At 44.8% G+C, this 23,212-nt stretch overlaps 1 protein-coding gene across 4 annotated transcripts in view; it reads left to right on the forward strand.

Annotated features, from left to right (window-relative positions):
• LOC119174163 (F-box DNA helicase 1-like) overlaps positions 1-23,212 on the forward strand; it is a 158,934-nt gene that overhangs the window by 33,979 nt on the left and 101,743 nt on the right. For all 4 annotated transcript variants that reach the window (XM_075896078.1, XM_075896077.1, XM_075896075.1 and 1 more), the window contains exons 3-7: positions 2,486-2,616; positions 4,873-4,996; positions 15,336-15,520; positions 21,494-21,598; positions 22,437-22,534. In XM_075896078.1, the coding sequence (XP_075752193.1) occupies positions 2,486-2,616; positions 4,873-4,996; positions 15,336-15,520; positions 21,494-21,598; positions 22,437-22,534 (643 nt within the window). The remainder of the gene's footprint in view (positions 1-2,485; positions 2,617-4,872; positions 4,997-15,335; positions 15,521-21,493; positions 21,599-22,436; positions 22,535-23,212) is intronic.

The following is a 23,212-nucleotide window of genomic DNA, read 5'->3' on the forward strand; positions in this document are numbered from 1 at the left end:
GTAGCATACTTGCCACCATGGCAGTGGCAGACTATAGATTGCGATGTGTCTTTCCTAGAAGTTACTAAACATGCGCCTATTGCCCATATTCGAACATACTTCTTGGAACTTCAGCACAAATACACACGTCCTGAGTTTTTTACAGATGCCTCTAAGTCTAACTCCTCTGTGTCCTACGCTGCTGTTGGCCCTTTTCGGATGCTGGCCCTCTACATCCAGGCACAAGTATATTCACAGCGGAAGCTTACGCGATACTTGTGGCAGCTAAACACATCAAACAATCACCAATTCAAAAAGCAGTAATTTATACAGACTCCCTCAGTGTTGTAACGGCTCTGCACAGTCTTAAAAAACAAAAAAACTCTGTCCTCGTTTCACTTTACTTCATTTTATGCACACTCTACACACTCAATCGACATGTTGTTGTGTGCTGGGTGCCAGGGCACCGTGAGATTCAAGGCAACATGATGGCGGATCAGCTTGCTGCATCCGTCCACGAAAGCACCGCCATTACACCCACATCAATCCCGGCCCTTGATCTTAAGCCGTCTCTCAAACGAAAGCTCAGGGACTACTGGCAGAGCAAGTGGGATACACACACACAAAACAAACTACACGTTATCAAGCCACACCTTGGCCATTGGCCACCAGTATCAAAATCACGTCACACAGAGGTAACATTAACGATGGTCAGGATAGGACACACATACACGACACATTCATATCTTTTCTCCGGTGGCGATCCACCATTGTCTGACAGATGTGGTGAAGCACTAACAGTTCTCCACATTTTAATTCAGTGCAAACAATTGGACACTCTAAGAAAACAACACTTTCCTCACCCTACCGACAACATATACCTTTACACCCTGCAATGTTCGTCGGTAGGGAACCGCTTTTTAGTCACAAATCATTGTTAGCATTTTTAAAAGAAATTCATAGCTTTCATGTCATATACCCGGGCAGGCCGTAGCACGACCTCTCCAGAGAGGTTTTCGCTGCGGTGGCTACACAATAAAGCACTTGCCTCACGGCCCTTGGACGCAAGGGTATGAACGAGTGAGGCACTTGTGCTAATGCCATTTATGTCCACCATCGTTTTTATTATCATTAACTTTTGCCATCTATTCGCCCCACACACACCTTTCACGGCATGGTCATGATTTTATTAATTGTATGTTTTTACCCGCTTTACTGCGAGGAATTTTATGGCCCTTATACAGCTGCTAATCACAATCATTGTCCACATTCCTGTCTCATGAACTGGCGCTCTTTGGCCATCAAATGGCCCTTGCGCCAAAAAACACCATATATCATCATCAGCATGCAGGGCACTTAGGCATGGCAATCAAACCGCTTGGAGTGGTCGCTCGATTTTGGACTTCCAGAGGTTTGTTCCTCAGAGTACAGTGGATTCTTTGGAATTGCAAATTGAAAATTCGATTTCTCGCTAGGTTTACTCTACCACAACACCCCCTTAACAACACAAATGATGGCACTAGCTTTTTGATCACGACTTTATTTGCTCGCCCACACACACTGCACGACTGGCTAATTATATCTGCTGTTGATTGCAGTGCAACTTACGCCCATTTTGTCAGCTCATCTCCAGATTAAAGGGGCACAAGAGTGAAACAATGAGTCAATTCAGACTGATAAGGTATACTGTGATAACATGAGTATCATCATTTCACCATCTTAAGTTTATTGACAGAGGAGAGAATCAAGGTCGAATTTCATTTTTAAATATCACACCGTAATTTTCGCATGTGAAGTCACACAATTCAAATGGCAGCCGCCGTAGCTTCGGGACATTTGTTAAACAAAATTTCCTTAAATTTGGTACCTTAATTCTAGAACCCCCTCAAATGTGGATGTATTTTATTTTTATTGTTTGGGAAGCACATAAAGCCCGAGTGGATGTCGTCAGAATCTTTCACATCATGGTGTTTGCCTTGCGTACTTGAAGGCAGCATCGCTACCCACATTTTCTTCTTGCTTGTTTTCTTGCTTACCAGGAGTCTTGTCGCGATAAGCAGGAACAATAAAAGAGGGATTTAATGATAATTGAAAAATCATTTTTCTCGTTGGTGTGCCTTTAAGTTATCTTTTTTAAGCCATCCGAGGCTTAAAAGATCCCCGTGCAGCTTTGAATTTGAGAACAATCACTTGGAATTTGGTTGTTGGTATGCACATTGCAAGTTGTTTGTTTGGATATTTTTGGATATTGTTTGGATATTTTTCTCGATATTTATTTTGTGTTAGACTGATTTTTTTTCTAACATCCTGTGCTCCCAAGTAGAAGGTGCGGCACTCGCATGAGTCTGTATGATACTTTGGCATGCGCTGCTTCTAGAAAGACTATGCTTATAAAAAGCTTTCGTTGAACACTGGGCTTACAAAAAAAGTCTTGAGTTCTTGTTTTGGAGGTTATCTAACTGCTGTGTTGTTTACCAGTGGCTCACTGTGATCACACATTGCGCAGTTCCTTGTCCAGCGGAAACGCTACTATCGCTTCAAGTCTGAGCGTTGCAGCGACACCAAGGCAGAGATGGTTGCCATTTGCAAAAAGCACAACATGAACGAAATGTCATGCTGTCTTGTGGAACTCAACAGGTGAGAGATGTGATGAAAGTCACCCTAGCATACACTTGGTGATGTCATTAACAGCTAATGCCCAGCATTGACTCTATGTTAAGTTGATTATGTGGCTCATTGCAGTGCCATCATTTCTTTTTTTTTTAATTTCTCGATAAATTAAAGGCACCTTGGGTGTGTCCATCTATCTGCCACTTTTGTCGTTATGCTCTTACAGCCATTTCATTGACATAACATAAGCCGATACTGCCATGGTATGGCATGACTGTGGGACATACATAAATGATGGGTTATAATCAAGGTGACACTCACGTCAGTTATGTCGTGTACGTTTTGATTTAAATGACAAGGTCTTCATGCTCTCTAGGCCATTTCATTAACCTGACAGTATATGCAAACATAAATCACAGGTCATAATGTGAAAATTACATCCCCGATACCTTGTGTGCGGTGTGCTAGGCATTACAGAAGAAAATTAACTGAACATGTTGCTTGTTATTCTAAAGAAATGGAATACAACCATCCTACGTTACCAACAAAAAGGGTATACAGCTGAACCCGTTGTAAGAAGCGTGCTCCAGGCGTGTATTTTATATGAAGTGTCTCTTATAAACAGGGTGCCGCGTATGCATTTTCTTATCAATCTATATTTCAATTCAGCCACACAGGTGTCTCTTATATCTGTTTGTCCCTTATATCAGAGTCTCTTTTAAAGGGGTTTGATTGTAGTGTTGTCATCATTGAAGTTGCTGAACAAAAGCAACAAACATTACTGTTGCAGTTGCTTAGTCCGTAATCAAGCTTTGAGTGCAGAAAGCCCTGTCCTCTTCACCGGGAGGAAGTTTGACACATGAGTTATAGCCAAAGTTGCCAGTTCCGCTTGTAATAAGTTTATTTGGGCTTCTTTTTTTTTTCTTTTACAGCAGAGTCACTTGTAAAGTTTTCCAGTTGCTTTTTGCATTTTTGGAGCTTATTTGCATTTTCCAGCAAATACAGTTTTTTTAGTGATCACCACGTTTACCTATATAAGTTTGTCATTCACTAACAGCGTGTTTGTTGATGACTGAGCAGTTAAGTGTATAGGCGTGCGGAGGATTCTTCAGCGAGGGGGGGGGGGGGCGAAAGTTTATCGCAGTGCTCCTCCCTTAGGTGACTAAAGAAAGTGCCCCCCCCCCGTCTCCCCCCCCCCTCCTTTAGCAGCTCCCTTAGCCCACGTCAATGGTTGAGTGTTCAAACATTATGTCGGGAGAAATTAAACATTCAGTCGAACATATGTCGAGGGAAATTGCAAGGAACAATAATCAGTTAATCATGAACTGGGAAATGTGCCTTCACTGAGTGGAGAGACAATCCTGGAGACAATGTTAAGAAGTAGCTAGGTGCTTTTGTTTATAGTTGCAGATACTTTTGCTGTTGAAAACAATTATGTGATTTTTTAAGCTCCTCATCATATTTCACCAACATTTTTTTAATCATAATTAAAAATATTCTCAGTAGAAAAATTCATTATGTGTCTACTTCTTTTGGGCTTTTTTTTTTTGTGATCAGTGTTCCTTTGTTTCCTCGGTCACATCTGGCAACAAGTGTTCTAGATCTCAGATAATGTCTCTAAAACAATAAAAATGTAAACTCAAGGTTTTTGGCTGCCTCATTTTCAAAATTTGCTTGAAGAGATTCAATGACATGGTATTTGTAGCATTATCCTTCATTTGAAATATGATATAGTGTTGGTAGTGCTTTTTTTTTTATGGAAAAAGAAATTTTGTTGTAAATACGGGGGTTTTGCAAGGAACCATTTTGGGGTCATTCTTGTTTGTTTAATTATGTAATGACATTACTAGCTTTGGGGAATTACTACTATCCACTCACAAACACTAATAAAACAAAAACAAATGGTTGCATAAAGTGTTTTGGTCTCAGCAATGCACATTTTTCAAGAGATTTCTAAATAGCAATGTATGACATCTCTTCAGTTCACAGAAATAGCAAAAGCAATTGGAGTACTTTTTTGTCAAAACATGAGCTGAGATTTGCAGGCTTAAGGCAGTTTCCATGTTTCGGCAGGGACACTGTTAATGCTGTTGTTCTGCGATATCTTGATCATCAGCTGTACTTATCTTATATAGGAATGAATTTAATTCTGAACTAGAGGCAATGTGAAAGTGTATTAGCTTGTTAGGTGTTTTACAATGAAATGGTAGAAGTAGGCATCTATCTCCCTGGCAAGTATATTTCTTGAAGCCCTTTTTTTTCTTCTGTTTTACACCACTGCAGGTACATGGCTGGTTACAGGGCAAGCACCAAAGGCCTCCCAGAGGTCCTGCGTCGGCACCCAATGTACAAAGAAATTGTTTATATGCTCCCAGCTTGCTATGGCGTCTCCTTCTGGCCTCCAAATGTGAGTTTGTTCTTTCTATTAACGTTAACAAGAATGACAGTGGGGACGAATAAAGTTGCCTGTGCCTGTCATCGAGGTCAACATTATAAAAAAACATGAAAGGAATTCTATACACAACTTGAAGTGTGAAAAAAAGAAAACAAAGACTTCATTTTCGTGCACTTCAGATCAACACAAATTCTTACAAATTTGGCTAAGTTTCAGTTGTGAATTTAGTTGTTCTCGTCCTCAAAAGGCAAATTATCATCCACTTAACCGTAGTATGAACCTGTAAAATAAACCCGTAAAAGTCTGAAAAACTGAATTTACAGCTGAAGAAAAAATTTCTGGTCAAGATAACACACTTAGAACCAAGCCATCTTTGTTTCTTTACCATTTGAATAAGCCAGAAGTGTAGCAGATCAGAGAGTGAGGGCAAATCTGTGTGAGGCATGACTCATGCATGTGATATCTTTGGCCAGCACCTTGGCTCAATGTTCATTTGGTGAATGACTAATTCTCGTTCAGCAGTGCTGTAAAAAGCAGCAATCAAGCGCAGCACGTGATAATTCTAGTATTCTGTCTTGAAGCCACGATATGCAATGGTGATGGAGGCCCAAGGATTAATTGGTGTATTCATGTGGGAGGTGGTGGCCAAATACTGCATAGACCGCTGATAATGTGAGTCTCTGGAGTCACGACTATGTGCGCCATAAACAAACAGCCTTTTTCAGAGGCTGCAGTTGCACAAAATGGGCTGAGCGCATGCAGCCTCGCATGTCGGAGATTAAAACGTGCAATGTGTGGAGCTCACAACCATTTAAATTTTTTAATCTTGAGAAAATTAAGGCTCAAATACTCGTATTGCCAACACAACGAACACGAAGGGGAGGAGGTGGGGCTAATAAAATAAAGCACAATTGCAAAAATTTCCTGACTACCTTTCAGATTGCCTCGAATACGCAAATTAGAAGCTATGCAGAATCACAAGTGAAATATTGCGCGCGCTGAATGGTACGGATCGTTTAATTTCACGGTTTCAACACATTCAAATCGAACTCGATTTCAACATATTGCAATCGAACCATGAACCACCGTTCAAGTGTTACACATGCCACCCATGGCCTCTTTCAGTACTGATATGCATTCCTTCTCTTCGTGTGCAACCACTGTAAAGAGTTATGTAGATTTCGTACCAAACTGCAGCATTGATCGCCTGCAACCATTGCCAAAAAGCAACCTACATCGATTAGGCCTATTCTGCCATATGTCATGTTGCCGTGGGAAGTTTGTTCGTGACAACATGAAGATCGGGCATCAAAAAACTTGCAGTTAAGCTTCGAACCAAGAGCAGTGTGCCTGATACGAAGTTTGCGTTTGCAGCCGGGAGATTGCCGACGACAAAAGCCCACCAAGACTTTGTAAGTCCGCAAACTGGTAGCAAAGGTGAAAGCTCGTGTCATGAAATGTTAAGTTTATGGACAAGGTTGCTTTTCTTGACAGAAATCACAAAGCGCATTTGATGAGGACATGATCGCACATGCTATGCCGAGCGCGCGCGGCCAGCAAGCGTCCGAGCCTAGGTGGCATTGCCAGAGCCAATGCAAAGGCTTCTCTGTGGCCTAGGCAACCGTCCTTTTCCCTCACTCATCAAGCCCATGCAGTGCTGCCGCAGTATTTTTGTAGGAGCAAAACTTCTTAGGCCCGCACCTCGCCGCCGTCGAATCTTCCCGTCGCACCATTACTCTCCTACCTGTCTCCCTCTTCATCCCTTCGCACTGTTCATCCCTTTGTAGGCTGATGCTCTACTTCTATGCCATTGCTCTATCATAGCAGCAGAAAACGCAGGACTGGGTTGATTGGTGGGACATGGGAGAGGCAGTAGCGCCACTAGTATTACAGCACGAAACATCGCCTTCCGAAAAGCGACACCGCGATGCTGGGCTCATCTTCATGTAAGTCTCCCGCACCACGTTCAGTCCAGACTAACGTCCTGTCATCAACCCCAGGCTATGCAGGTGACGGAGATCACCTTGCCTATTCACGCGGCCTGTCCACCGAAAGGTCTGCCACCCTGGTGTTTCCGGTTCCTGTCTCCGAGGTCTTGGCTTTGCCACCAGTGCCACCTGAACCCCTCTCTATGGCAGATTTGACGCGGTTATGGCTTCACACACCATCAGATTAATTGCAGGTTCTGCTGCACCGATTCCCGATTTGTCGATGACAGACAAGCCACCTGATCCGCCTGGTGACTTCTCGGGCACCACCGCTGAGCCTACCACTAAGACAGTGACAACCGCGTACAACGCACCGGGGCCAGCCAGAATTGCAACCACCTGCGTATGCTACGACAGCCGCGCAAGCACTCAATAAGCATGCTGTATTGCGTGTGTGCTGCTCATCACCGAACCTTCGAAGGAATACCACGAACACTGGTTCAAGACCCAGTTCTACTGTGGAGCCTGCGCTTCCTCTGCACACCATCCTCCTTAACGGCCCCGGAAATGCAAGCGCCCCAACTCCAAATACGCCGACAGCCGCCCACGGCCTCGCATGTCTTTCGGCTGTGCCTCAAAGACGGCGACGTCTTGTACCCAGAGTCAAGCGCACCGAAGTACCCCAGAGTGCAGGCATTTGCGGCAAGAAGGCGCAAGTACAGCTAAGACACTTCCTGACCCGTCAAATGCGAAAGGCAGACAGGTATCGGTGCTCCACACATCATCGGTTGGCATTGCCCCTATGACATTGTGTGCAGCACCAGCATCATCAGTGTCGCATTTCCAACGCTGCCCCACCATCTGCTGTGCAGCTCACCACCTACGGTACGCGTCGTGGGAAAATTACTACGCCACATTCCAGCCAATGTCGGCTCGCGTCCGCATGCCTGCCGCATGGATGCCATGCAACGCGCCATTTGGTGTCAGGTCATCGCCGAAAGTCACGCCTGCATTGTGGGCACGTGACTTTTGTCCCCTGCCCAAACTGACGACCGCCATTGCTTCTGCCAGCAGTGTCCGTCCCTCGCAACCCTCGTCCACTCCGCTGCTCTCAGAGCCGCCCACCGGAGCTGCGACCCAGACCCTATGCCTTTCAAGATTACGACTCAGACTTCTTCACGAACATTTAGGTCTGCTGTCCGTGTACATAGTCTCGTTCTCACTTGGTTTTCCTTCTGCATATACTTTTGAAATCGCGCAAAGCGCTAGGGGGGGAGCTATGTAGCACCATGTCAGTCTTGGCCAGCTGTCGCGCTAAAGAAGAAGTGAGCCATGTGGCTTGTGATGCACAAGCCACAAGGAATCCCAGAACGGCCTACCTCCTGGCCTGGCTGGACGCTGCAGCTGGGACTCAGCCTATGCTCGTGTCCCAAATAAAGCTGTGGCCTTGGCACGGACTCATCGCCACCATCTCGTGTCTCGTACTTCAACAAGGCCTTTGCACTGCAGTGGGCATAGTCAGGTGGCTGATAGTGATGATCAGGCAATAGGGTGACCCAAGAAGATAAGAAGATTGGCTGGCCAAGAAAACAGGGAGAGACATGTCATAGGGATGACGAGGAGGTCATGCTTCCAAAAAAATAGCAAAACTTTGTTGCGGATAATTTTGCTTTCAAACAGTGCTTCATGGCTGCCCAGAACCCACACCTTCAAAGCCTGTCTACGGCCCTCTGTGCAAAACCAGCACATAACTGCAAGGGGAAGTTTCAACTGCCATGTCTGGCTCGCCTTTCCAGATATATCCGCATGCAATATCAGTAAACATGACTCTTTTGAAGACAGCAGTGTTCACAGTGTAGGCCTAGCTTCTGGGCTGGAAATTAGAACAAATAAGGTCAAGTTTAAACTAAAGAGTGCCCCTGGAAATAGATTGCTTGGTGACTTGAGCAGTGCCACACATTAGTGTGTACCTTACCTAGTGTTGCTAAGTGGGCACAGGGAGAGAGGCTTGATTTAGTGTGAGTGCTTCAAGCTGGAATGCAGATGAGCGTTTATCTACAGGTAGTTCACGATGGGTGCAAATATAGAGTTTCCCAAAATTAACTATAGAGGGGACTCTAGCGCTGCGATCGTTCAGCGACTATGGGAATGATGGCTTGTACATGGATGTGCCTAGTCTCTGCACTTGCGAGCAATGAATCTCACTTGTGGCTTCATTTATTGCTGTGTTTCAGTTATATTTTGAAAAATAGAATGAACCCTTTCGAACTTCATAACCCGATTTGAAAAGGTTAAGGGGGTGAAGCGCAACTGCTGAACATTTATCGTTGTTTTGTGACAAAGCAGCTTCAAGCCATGCGAAGCCAAAAGGAATGTAAAGTATGAAGACTAGGAAAATCCGTGTACTACGCACAATTCCCATGCTCACCGAAGCGTCATGCGGTGCAGCTCCCATATACACTAGTGCCAGAGTTTCTGCTAGTGTATGAGTATGAAGCTGTATGGTTGCAAACTCTGGGCCATACAACAAGGTGTAGACCTTCATGTGTGCCATCTTCCCAAACACCTACCTTTGGCAGTCACCTATCGGGGTTTTTGAGATGTACGGTAGCAAGGGGAGGTGTGATGCAAATTTAAAGGAAAATCGCCCCATAGATTAGAGGAATCTCATTAAATGATCAGTGTTCAAGTTTTGGAGCTTAAACTCATTGAAGTTTCTATATCTTTTTGTTTTAATACTGCATACAAGTCTGCCAGTACACGCCCTGCAGTTCAAGTTATCCATTAACTGAAATTATATTTCAATTTGTGAAGATTCTACTGTGTCAGCACTAAGGAAACAGGAGCAGAAGGACGTAAGATGAGACAGAGGGTGTAACCGGATATTCACTCATGCCGATTGCGTTCCTCATGAAGTATCCACTCGCCCAGCAGTGTCTTATTGTAGCATGAATCAACTTGCAGAAAAAGTTCAGCTGTAAATGTTGAATATAGTGAAGGTACGTGCACATTCACTGTTACTTCTTTGAATTGACATGACAACTTGAATCAAACAAGAGCTGGAGCTCATTTTAAGGAGGGAGGCTACTATGGAAGGGCAACTTTTTTGTTTGTTGAGATATCCTAATGAACTTTTCAGGGTAGGCTAATTATAAAGCCATTTGAATAACCGCGAAATTTCATGCACTTAGGTTCACTGCTTCTCAAGTTAAAGCCATTTATTAGGATAGTCAATATAGGTTTCTTAGTCAGGCTCTGGTGAATTTAATAAATGTGCTAGCACTGTGAAATTCACTGTGATGATTCCAGGATGGTTGTTTACACTAGGCCAGAGCCCTTTTCGTTAATTTCCTTGCTGAAAATTTTTATCAGAGCACTGAATATGATGTTTGCCATAGAGCGTTTATGATTGAAATTTTAATTATCACAAATTACAGATGCAATAAATTTTAAAAAATAACTGTGTCGGTGTGTGGGCCATAGTAAAACAAATCAGATATAAATCAGATGAACAGTTGCAGAGATATCACCAGACTAAACTGCCTCACTGGCTAAAAAAATCATTCTGAGAAAACAAACTTTGAAAGTTTCGAACACATATTTTGGTATCGAATGATCTTGCAAAGTAGATAGAAATGTTCTTTAGGACTCTTTTCCTTTTCCACTTTTCCTGCCTGTGTTGCAGTCGTTCTTGAGCCTTTTTCACACGAAAAAGGTCTTTCTTCGCTGCCCGTTTGTTGCCGGCATAGCGCCGTCAGTTGCCGACATAGTGCTGAGCTTTCGTGTCAAAGCAACATGTTTGCTATCCTCCGTGGCTAACTCCTCGCACATCCAAAAACGTGTTGACAAATGCACAGTCAAAAACGCAGTCGCACTGTTCGAGGCCGCAATCACTGCAGTTAGCGAGCGCAACGCATCCGGCGCACTCGAGCACGAAACACCAACACCAGCCTCACTTGTGACCAGAAAGCATTGTGCCGATGGTGTAGCAATCTCGACGTTGCGATAAGCATCAATGCAGTCATCGTCTTGAAGAGACGATGAAAAAAATGGCAGCATATCCACGGGGTGAATGATTTTTTTTTTTGGCAACAAAAGAGGTTGCCCTGGGGCTATGGCAAAAGGCAACATAGTTGCCTGACTAGGCCCCTAGCCCCAGGCAGCACAATCACACAAGCAGCAGTTTAATACAAAACGCAAATAGCTTAGAAACTGTAATTCGAAACCATATACATTTCTATGTTCAGCTATACAACAATATCAGGCAAACCATACACAGTTTGTATTAATTTCTGGAACCTGTAGTCAAACTTTGTAAGCATAAATATGTGTAATAAAATAACTCTTGTTACACACTAAAAAAAAAACGTTTTTTTACAGATTCAACACAAAAGCATTTTTACAAAAAACACAAAAACACACTCGCACACAATAATAGAACTACAAAAGAGGAGACAAAAGCACATGACATTATTGCTCGAATAGAAGCTGTTTATATTTTTCCTTAAGGCTAGCAAAGAAGAGCAGCTGTGCATCACATCAAGTAGAGAAGGGCACATATTTAAAAGAGTTGGTATCTACCATTGGAGCAGTTGTATGCCGTATCCTGTCATAGTCTGAATTTTTTAAATGCAGTGTGTCTGAGACTATAAAGCGGATCAGCATTAGTATGTAATGATAAAAATATTACTGGGTCTGATTTCAAGTTCAGGAAGGCTGTTTCGGCTAGGCGTTGATTATATATGTCCTTAATAGTCAATATGTAGCTATATTTAAAATAGGAAGAAACATGTTGTCGACTTGATAGGTTGTGAATGAATCGTAAACCACGTTTTTGCATTAGATAAGGAACATAAATGTTTGTTTTTGGCGTAGCGCCCCAAACTAGTATACAATACTGTAGCCTTGTGTGAACAGCACAATGGTAAAGTTGTCGTTTTATGTTCTCGGGTAACAACATACGAAGTTTGTTTAGGGTGCCAATTATTTGGGCTATACTACGTTTTACATAATATACATGAGACGTCCACCAAAGGCATTCGGGGAAATAGACACCAAGGAACTTACATTCTGAAACTTGTTGTAGCACTTCTGATTCAAACGATATGGCATTTTGACGTTGGACCGGTTTATTTATAGCAGAAAGGGTAATACACTTAGTGTTTTGTGTATTTAAAAGTAGCTGATTTGCACTTAACCACTGCGATAAATTTTGGAGGTAAATATTAGCATAACGTACGATGACTGTTAGATCTTTTGAAGAGAAAAACACATTTGTGTCGTCAGCATATAGCACAATTTCAGAAGCCTCAGGAATGTTGACAATATCATTAATATAAAGAAGAAATAGTACCGGTCCTAATATAGACCCTTGTGGGACACCAAGACCGAGGTATCCAGCATCTGGCAGTACGTTATTATATACAACAAACTGTACTCTATTTGAGAGATAACTCTGCAGTAGCTTATACACCGTCCCACGTATTCTGTAATATGGGAGCTTTCTGAAAAGAATACGATGCTTGATTGAATCAAAAGCTTTTTTAAAATTAACAAGAATACCAAATGTATAGAGGTGGTTTTCCATGTTGGAAACAATTTTTTCTTTAATGTTAACTAAAGCTGATTTTGTTGATTCCCCCTTTTGAAAACCATATTGTTTTGGAGATAACAGTTGATATTTTTTTAGGTGAATAGTTATTTGGGCATTAATTACTTTTACAGCGATCTTTGAAAAAAGCGGGAGGATAGATATTGGCCTGTAATTAGTAATATTGTTAACTGCGCTCCTTTGTATAAGACACTAACTTTGGCGATTTCCATTTTGCTGGAAATGGGCCACTTTCCAAAATTCAGTTACATAAATGAGAGAGCACATAACAAATTAGATCAGAGATGGCCTTAATAAGTGCCGCTTTGATACCATCCAAACCACAAGCACAATTATTTTTACGTTCATGTATCAAATCGCTTATTTCCTTAGGAGTTGTAGGGCAAAGAAACATTGTTTGCTGCAGACACCGAGTCATGTACCTTTCGATTTCGTCGTTGGCATTTTTGTTGCAAGCACCGCAGGTAAAAAAATGACGATTAAATTCATTTGCAAGATCTTTGCCTTTAAACATGTGATCCCCAATTTTTGGAGAGTGGGGCGAAGCATCTGTCCGTCCATTCGTTCTTGCTTCCGTCCGTCCATGCATCCGTCTGTGTGACAGTCCGTGCGTCCATCCACCCCTCCGTGTGGATGTCTGCTCGTGCATCCGCATGTCCATCCGTGCGTCCATTCCTGCGTTCATCCATGCATCTGCCCCTGCGTCCGTCCATGCGTCCATCCGTCCGTGCAGCCATCCGTGCGCCCATCCATGCATCTGTCTGTGTGTCCATTCGTCCATCTAGTCAATACTCTAAGTACTACCATCTCGCATCTTTTCATCATATCTTCCTCATATAGAAGCACCGCCATCCAGCGGACATTCCAAGGACTACACGAGAGGTGGCACATGCACACTTTCTTACGGCTTCCGCTTTGTGTCTATTTCTCACCTTTAACCACCCCGAGTTCATGGTATATACTAGTTCACTGTATTCATGGCACTGCGGCCCAATGCTTGCTAAACCTTTCTAAAACCAAGGAGGTTAGGCCCAGTGAGTATATTGTAGCAATCCTTTCTTGTCAGATAGTGCTCAATGTACATGCCAATGGCTGCTTATGGGGAATGAGAGACAGGAGAATTTGGCTTTTAGCTAACGCGCACGCTGCAAATTTTTTATTGTTTAACAATGCACAGGAGAAATCTCCCACCGGCACCACCTTTCAGGTCAAAGCGTAAGACATGCTATGCACTACTACGAGGGATGAATGGGTGCTGCTTTAAGGAGCTTCGCCTTTAAAAGCTGCTCAGCATCGATTCGACTGTCGCCCACGCGTTGGCGGGTGAACGAGCCGCCTCACCATGCGTACGAGCTTCATTGGACGCCTTCTTGAACAGAACGCATGCCAAGTCCCAAACTTTTTTCTGCCCATCGTTAGTGACAGAACAACAATCAACGTCCCGTGAACACGGCGAAAGATTGTCTCGTAAAGACAGTGACGAATTGAAAAGCACGTGTGAGAACCGAGCGGGATGATGGAAAACGAAACACAGCAAGAACGCCCAGAGAACACCAGCGCTTGTAAGGCTGGCGCCAGAGCAGACTGCGAGCCAGGGGAACAAATGCGTCATCACGCGCAGCAGCCAATAGGAGCTGCGTGATCGCCCACTCCCTCGAGAGGTGTGCGCTTCCTCCAATCGCGGCTTCACATCCAGAAGCTGCTGGAGACTTCGAAACTTCGGGAGCACCCCAATAATAAGCAATTCCTGCCTCGGCCACGCCACTGCTGCTGCCACGGGGGGCGAAAAAAAAAAAAGAGCAAGAATTCACGAGCAAAACAAGACCAAGATGGCGGTGCTAGGCCGCGTGGTTGGGAAATCGCAAACGCGCAAATTTGGGGTATTTTCAGCGCTGGCGGGCCACTCGTCGGCTGCCGCAGCATGTTGCGCAATTTATTTGACGTACTTTCGCAATGAATTAAACATTGATATTTACAGAACAGATAGTTTATGAGACATACTACCCAAATATGTGGTTTTCAAAAAGTTGACTTTTCCGCCATTTTTCGGTTTTCAGAGGGCATGTCCCTCCTTAAAATAAATTAAAGAATGTCAAGAACGGGAAAAAAAGAAAAAGTAGTCGAGAAGAGAGCACATGGTGAAGTCATCTTGGAGAAGGGGTGCCCGCAGAGCAGAATGTGGTAGCTGGAATGCAGTGTTCTAGAGGCCGATAGCCACAGGTCATCTTGTTGGGTCGTGCCCTAGTCTCGTGCACGGCTACTTGCCTGGGTGAGTAGCTGTTCGCGGATCTTGGGACAACGGCTGGCTCTGGTCTGGTGGCTGAGGTGGTTCAGCGTTTATGCCGATGAGCTTGTAGGCCGAGTAGTGATTCGTCGCGCTCAGCGAATTACAAGGGACTGCCGAAAGACCAGATTAATGGCAGAGCTGTAAGCACTGAAATGTGCTCAAAACAAGCAATAAAAGATGTTTAGACATGAGGTGTTTTAGACGCTTTTTTTTTTCTCTGAGTGCATGCGTATTTGTTAGTGTGGAGTTGCAAGTAATAATTTTTGTGTTTGGTGGGTACCACCGGGTTCTAGTATTTGTTTCGCAGATCCAGACAAGCAAACGATACACCAGCCATGCGTGACAGATATTGCGCTGCATACAAATTTTTCAAGTTTGCCATCATGAGTGTTTTGAAGTTACACGCCTTACTTTCGAACTTGGACTCTCTCATCACAGTTGTTTTAGAGAGTGCCTCATGATTTGCTTGTCTTCTTCGTGTCCACTGCACTCCTTTAATCTTGCAACGTGCTCTGAAATTTTCAGGCACCTGACAGTGCCTTACCCTGGTGGAGTGCTGTGGCATTGCTGGTAACTATGGTGGGCCGAAGTGTAGAGGATTTGCTCCACCTCTTTTGTGGGTCTGTGGACAAGCTGGCTCTGAGTGAAGCGCTGTACTGCTTAGCCACATTCCTGCTGCATTTCCAACGAACATACGGCCTCCGTCATGGGTAAGCATATTATCGTGTGTCAAATGCTCTTACCAACATGTAGTGCATCTCAGACGACTTGTGAGTAATGTGATAGCCGTGGCAGTTGTGTCATACTTTACTCTGATGTGAAATTTGCTACATTTGCTCACATCTCGTCAAAAATCATCAAACTTGCTCCTAATGGACATAACTCTAGTGGTCTTTCTAAGAAAAGGAAGGCAGTAGGCTTTCGAAACCGTCTTTTGTGACAATGTGCCCAAAGTAATTGATGTCAGTACAAAAAAAAGAAACACTTCTGTGGCTTGAACTTCAAGGCTGCTATTTCGAACTTTGTAAATATGTTCTGAAGGTGCGAAACGTGTTCTTCAAATGTCCGACTGAAGACTACGCAGTCATCCATATACACAAGGGCGTTGTCGTATTTAATATCGTCAGTGATCATATCCACAGCTTGCTGACATGTGAATGGGACACCTTTAAGGCCAAATGGCATTCGGAGGAATTCGTAAAGACCCCACGGCGTGATGAAGGCAGTCTTCTGTATGTCATCGGATACATGGCGATCTGATAAAATCCAGGCACCAAGTTCATAACAAAAAAGTACTTGCTTCTGGTCAGTGCCTGCAGCGCATCTACAATTCTTGGGAAAGGTTACACATTGTCCTCAGTGACGACATTGAGACGTGGATAATCAACGTGGATGCGCATCGTCCCGTCTTTCTTTGCTACAAGGACAAGGGGTGACGCCCTAGGACTCTGAAAAGGTCGTACTATATTGCCACCAGCACGTAGTGGGTCGACAGCAAAAGTGGCTCTCAATCTGGAGAAAAAAGAAGATTGCGTGCTTCTTCTCTGCTCGAGAGCCAGCCACGACTGACGCATCCTCCTAGAGCTAGCTACTCGGTGGTTTAATAAATCCCCCAGTACTTGTGACTCATCGTGACAAACTGGTGGAGGTGCTGGGTAGTCTCACGGATGCTGCAGACCCCCCAGGAAGCTGTGATACGTGTCCAGTGCCAGTCAATACTCCCGTGCATCTGAGCAGCGGCCGAATCAGGGGATTGCCTCAGAAAGTCGACGATACTGCTCCCACCACGTCGACAAATATGACCAGCGCTTCGGTGCAAACCTCGTCAACTGGCACGGGAAGCACGACGTCGAATTGCTATATCTTGGAAAGCCCACGGGCACCGGCGACGTTTTATAGCACGGAGCGCGAGGACGTTGAGGACTGGTTGGCGGTCTTCAAGCGCGCAGCCACCTTGATTGAATCAGGGGGACGACGCAGCGAAACTAGGTCATGTTTATTCCTATCTCGAAGGAGCAGCTGACGACGTGTCCCGAATTCTTTCGTAGACTTCTGCAGACCTATGCCAGCTCTGATTGCCAAGAATAAGCTGAATGAGCTATTTTGGCTCGCGTCCAGTTGCCAAACGAAAATGTGACCACGTACGTCGAAGACATTACGCGTTTCTTCCGATGGGCCGATTCATGAATGACGGAGGACAAGAAGTTGCGTCACTTGATGCGCGGTGTCAAGGACCAGCTTTTTGCCGGCCTCTTTTTGCCGGCCTAAAGCCCTCCGAAGACGGTCCCGGAGTTCTTGTCCGAGGCCGTGAAAATGGAAAAAATGCTGCAGCAGCGATCCAACCAATACGACAGGCAAGTCAGTGGCATGCCCACTGCCGACATTTTCACCGTCATTGGAACCAGCAATGAGTGTCTACGTGAACTCATACATAATATAGTACGTGAAGAGTTGCAAACGGCTGGTGTAACACCTCATCCTACGGTTAGATATATTGCAACTGTGATCAAGGATGAATCGCACCAGGCCCTCCGGGACACCTTGCCTACTGATACAGCTGTGCCACCTCCAGCTGAATACCGCCGTGAGACAACCTACACGGAAGCCTTGAAACGCCCTGCTACATCGCCGCCATTGTTCGTTCATTCTGTTCCTGTTGTTTCACTTCAGTCAGCGCAGCACATACAGTACTACGAAGGCACGTACACGCCACTGCCCTTGCCCTTTGTCCCTGGCACTTCTGTCGCCCATTGTTCCGTGCAACTGGCCCAGTACATGGACGATCGGCACACGTCTCCTCAGAAGTCTGATGTTTGGCGCACACCTGATCGCTGGCCTCAGTGCTTCCTCTGCGGAAAAGCTGATCACTTGTACCGCCAGTGCCCATATCGCCGTCTAGGGCTTCGTGGCTTCTCTGCGTACTCACCGCCACCCCGTTACCGCCAGAGACCACGCGACATCAAAAACTACATCTCCCAGCAGCATGCACCACCGTCTGCTGGGCGCCAGTCGTGCTCGCCATCACCGAGGCGATTTTCATCAACGCCCTTACGGTATTCTACCGTACGGTCTGCCAGCCCCCGCCAGGAAAACTAACCAAAGCGACCTCTGGGTGCGGGGTCACTGAAGATCGAAGATCGAAGCTCTCAAGACCTCCTGTTGACGCAGAACCATACAGAAACCGGTCCGACATCACCTGCTGCTGCAAAGGATAGCCGACTTTCACTTGACATAGCAGTGACAATTGATGGTTGTGTAGTTAATCCGTTAGAGGACACCGGCCCAGACTATTCCATATTGAGCAGGAAACTGACAACGGAGCTGAAGAAAGTCATCACGCCGTCACATAACGCAAATTCGGACAACTGGTGGCCACGTTGTTACTCCGCTGGGTACCTGCACAACTAGAGTACAGATTCAAGGGTATACGTTCGCAGCAAGCTGCTTTGTTCTACGCGAATGCTCCCTTGACATCGTTCTGGGAGTTGACTTTCTACAATAAAATGGAGCTATCACTGATCTGCAAAAGCACCGCGTCACGTTCTTAGCCCAGCGAGCAATCAACGTGCAGGATGACGGAAGGCGTGTTTACGTACTCTGTATTTCTGAACAGAGCGTGACGCTTCCTCCACGAGCAAGTGTTCTAGTCGACGTAACATACTGTGGTTTGAGCGATGGTGATGTGGTGGCTGAGAAAAATTTAGAACACCTCCGGCAGCAAGGCATCTGTGTAGCTAGAAGCGTAATACACCTTCGTGATGGCTGATCTGAGTTGTTTGTTACCAACTTTAGCAATGAGCATCGACATCTTTTCTGTGGCACTTCGACAGCGTTTGCCCACGAAGTAGTAAACATCACCAACTGTCTCACGTCAGAACTAGTGGATACCGCAGACTTGTCAATGAGTAATATTGACATCAATCCTGATTTGTCCACCGATAACAAGACTGCACTGCCAGCGCTCTTGTTCGAGTTAAGGTCTTGCTTCGCAAGTTGTTCAAAGATCCGCCAGACGTCCATCACTCAACTCAGGATTATTGCGTATGAGGACGCACACCTGATACACTAGAACCCTTACCGCGTGTCGGTTAAAGAACGTGAAGCGATACGTACGCAAGTCCGCGAGATGCTTGACGATCGTGTTATTGAACCATCTAACAGCCCGTGGTCATCTCCAGTCGTACTTGTCAAAAAGAAGGACAGGTCGCTACGCTTCTGCATTGACTACTGATAGCTTAATAACGTGACCAAAAAGGATGTGTATCCGCTGCTGCGTATCGACGATTTGCTGGATAGACTTCGTCATGCCCATTATTTCACTACTCTCGATCTAAAAAGTGGCTACTGGCAAATCGAGGTAGATCAGCGAGATCGCGAGAAAATAGCCTTCGTGACTCCAGACTGCCTATACCAATTTCGAGTGCTCCTTTTTGGCTTGTGTTCAGCGCAGGCAACTTTCCAGCGAATGATGGACAGTGTCCTCACAGGGCTCATGTGGCAGACTTGTCTTGTCTACCTTGATGATGTGGTGGTCTTCTCTGCCACGTTTGAGCAGCACTTTCACCGCCTGCACAGCGTGCTGGAGGCTATCCGATCGGCGGACCTCACACTAAAGCCACAGAAGTGCCACTTCGGCTATGAAGAACTAAAATTTCTTGGACATGTAGTTAGCGCTGAAGGAGTCCGGCCCAATCCGGACAAGCTTGCCACTGTTGCCGAAGTACCAGCTCCTGTCAATAAGAAAGCCGTCCGGTGTTTCCTTGGTTTGTGCGCCTACTATCGCCAGTTCATTCATGGCTTTTTACAGATAGCAGAACCTTTGACTCGTCTCACAAAGGACGACACACCATTTGTCTGGGAAAACGAACAACAAGCAGCTTTTGATGAGCTGCGACAGCGCATGCAATCAGCGCCCGTTCTCGCTCATTTCGACGATGATGCTGACACGGAGGTCCATACCGACGCTAGTAACATTGGGCTCGGTGAAGTGCTCGTTCAGCAACAAGAGGACATCGAAAGTGTGATAGCCTACACCAGCTGCTCTCTATCCTGTGCCGCGGCGAATTGTTCCACTACAGAGAAAGAGTGCCTTGCAGTCATGTGGGCAATCACCAAGTTTCGCACCTATCTTTATGGTCGTCCCTTCAAGATAGTGACGGACCACCGCGCCCTCTGTTGGTTGGCAAGCCTGCGCGACCCTTCAGGACGTTTAGCACGGTGGAGCTTGTAGCTGCAGAAATTTGACGTCACCATCGTCCATAAGTCCGGCCGCAAGCATGAAGACGCTGACACACTGTCACGCGCACCCTGTCATGTTGTCAGTCAGGAAGCAGAGGAAGACGAAGGCTTCCTGGGCGCCATTAGCGCATCAGACTTGAGCAAACAGCAGCGAGATGACGAAGAGATTCGTTCAATCAACGATTATTTTAAAGGCCAGAGCGCAATCATACCACGTCATTTATCCCGCTCATTGACGTCATTCTGCCTGCGAGACAGCGTGCTGTACAAGAAGAACGCTTGTTCGAACAACCGTGCTTACCTCCATGTAGATCCAGGTTTAACTGTAGTTTGTTTCATTGCTGTATTTATCGTGGGAAAAGTGAATATTTAAAAACTCAATTCTGACAGCTAACTAGCGCACTTTTAGTGGGTGGTCAGTATGTGCAGATATATATGTAGGCTACATTCTATATGTAGTTCTCTATGTGAATACCCATCAAAACCATGATATATCTTCTGGAACAGAGATAAACTTGACAATTTGTATCTGTCTTCAAGAAGGGGTCATTCTAAGGTATTCCTTACATCAAAAGATCTTTTGCACAAGACATTGTCACCTGTGACGAAACAGGCCGCTCTCAGCTGCACACGCTCCAGAACGCCGATGTTCACTTCCCCAAATACTACACATGTACTCCAAAAGGGGGCGTACATTCGAAATACATATATAGGGTGCACGAAAACATGTAAGCTTGCTGCTTGCACAACAGCTTCATCAACTGACCAAGATGGCCAAAACAAAAATTGATATTTCAACCTATTTGAACAAAAGCTATGGCTATTTTTATTACAGTGCTGTACCCTCCCCTTACGCGCATGCTGGTGAGGGTTCAAATTTGAATCTAGCTAAAAAAGTGTAAACGAAATCAAACCATATTGACAGGTATGAATGCAACTGAAGTCCTAGCTTAAAATTTACTCACTCTGGGTGTTTCATACACCGTAAGTATTGTTCAACATGCCGTAACTGTTGTTCAATTCAATTTAGAACATCCATTTTGTTGCACTATACAGAGTTTCTGATTCCAGGATATAGTGATATGCAGATTTGCTTTGTAACTCTCTCCATTGAAAAAAAGAAAAAAAAAAGAATTTTGCTCCCCAAAATGCACACGAAATATTTCGTGTTTTAAAAACTACAGTTTATACCAGAAAAATAACTGCATATTTCCAATCAGTGCACATATATAGACAAACTCGCAAAGTTTCATTAAAATTTGTTATGAAATAGAAAACAATTTACGAGCAGTGTCCCTCCGTAAGATATTTTGGGATGGCCTTGAACAGTTTCAGAAATACTTTTTTGCACATTCACTGTTGTGAATTCTAGTGTTTTCTCCTTTTTTTACTTTATTGTTTAAGATGACGTCAAATGCCAGTGTTCGCATGCAACCTGTGTGCAGGCTCCACTACCGTGTCTACTATGTGCTGCACGTTACAGAGAGGCCAGGGATGGCCACGCTCAACATTGAGAGCCGATCAGGCCAGCAGAGTCTGTGGATCTTCAAGTATGTGCTTATAGTATTTGTTTTGAACTGAATAGCCTCTCTGGCCAAAAAGGCAGCTGCTGTTGTTCTTGCTTTACGTCATTGAACTTGATTTGCCACCGCCTTCAATGCAGTGCGTTCGGAACGCTTTTGTATTACCTTGGCACTGCGTAAAGACAGTGCTTTTGATAAGCATTTATGCTGCATTGGCGGTGGCATGTCAAGTTCAAGTCAAGGAGCGTTTCTGAATACGGGGGTAAAGCACTTAGGCCTTGGTTCACTGTGGTGGTCCAACTGTGCCATTTGTGAAATTTTGCCACAATTGTGCCTGTCTGCACGTCCTGGCGCCTATTAAAATGCATTGGGCACCAATTTCACAAAAGTTTGTATTTCGCCTGCTTGAACTGCAGGGGAGTGTTTCTGCCTCGGAATATTCTTGCTGTGGCACCAGATACACAGCTTTCTTGTACTTCCATGGCACCAACTTCTCCTGTTTCCACCGATGCACTTTCCCATTTTGTCTATTGTCGGGAAACTCATCGCTGTTATTGGAGAACTGTCGGCAATACATAGAAAAGTGACAAGCGGGCCTTGCCCTGTTTTAATTAAATCTTTGTTAAAGCAAAGGGTCACTGGGTGGCATGCAGTGGACCTGCCACAGTTTCCGTTGATAACTAAAGTTAATCCAGAATCTTCGGATAGTGCAGGCCTCATAATCATATTGTATAGTTGTAGTTTTGCATGTAAAATCCCTGCAATGTGTCACACAATGCATTGACCCAGAGTCAATGCTTTGTGCGGTTTGATAGGCATTATTTGTGTCATTTGCTAGTTGCCAAGGTTGCTGCCTTGCTTGCAGGGAACAGGATCAACGCATGCGCTTCACTCACGAGCAGATGCGCATCATCAATCATGAGTTGGCACCCACTGACGTTGTGCGCATCCTGGCCTTTGCTGGTGAGTGTTCCACGTTGAATCTAGAAATCCTCTTGAATGACATGGACGCAGTGTCAAAATGAAGGGTAGCAGCGTGGGCTAGTTGGTATGTCGTGACGAGTGCAATAGCGCATACTGAAGAGGATGGACACAAAGACAGTGTGCATTATTGTTTGTCTCTGTGTCCTCATCTTCAGTTCATACTGTAGCACTTAACATGACATACCAACCAGCCTAAGTTGCTACTTTTATTAGCGCTCATCCTCACTTGTCCCTGTGTCCTTGCCTTCAATGAGTGCTATAGCACTCGTCAAAATGAAACTGAAGTGAAAGCCAAAGCACGACCATTATCTGTACAGAACCAGCACCAAGCAATCTTTTTTTTTTCAGCAACTTCAAATTGAACAAGAAGGACTGTTCCAAGATATTTTGATGTATGTCAGTGAAGGCCCTGCTGACCTTTTGCTAGTGTTTGTCTAAAAAAAGATGGACAAAAGCCTCAAAGCCTCCCATAGTCTAGAAACAGTTTTCGTGCGACAATCGACTCAAATAACTTTGAGTAACCTCAATTTGATTGCGACACTATGTTAATTTCTGTCCGTACCTAGCCGGTCAAGGGTTGTACAAATAATAAATGTGTTATACATGCTGGCACCCCTTTTCTATTTCCCAGTCTGTTGTAATACTATACAGCATTGG

Source organism: Rhipicephalus microplus, chromosome 5, assembly GCF_043290135.1.
Source record: "Rhipicephalus microplus isolate Deutch F79 chromosome 5, USDA_Rmic, whole genome shotgun sequence".
Lineage (NCBI taxonomy): Eukaryota > Metazoa > Arthropoda > Arachnida > Ixodida > Ixodidae > Rhipicephalus > Rhipicephalus microplus.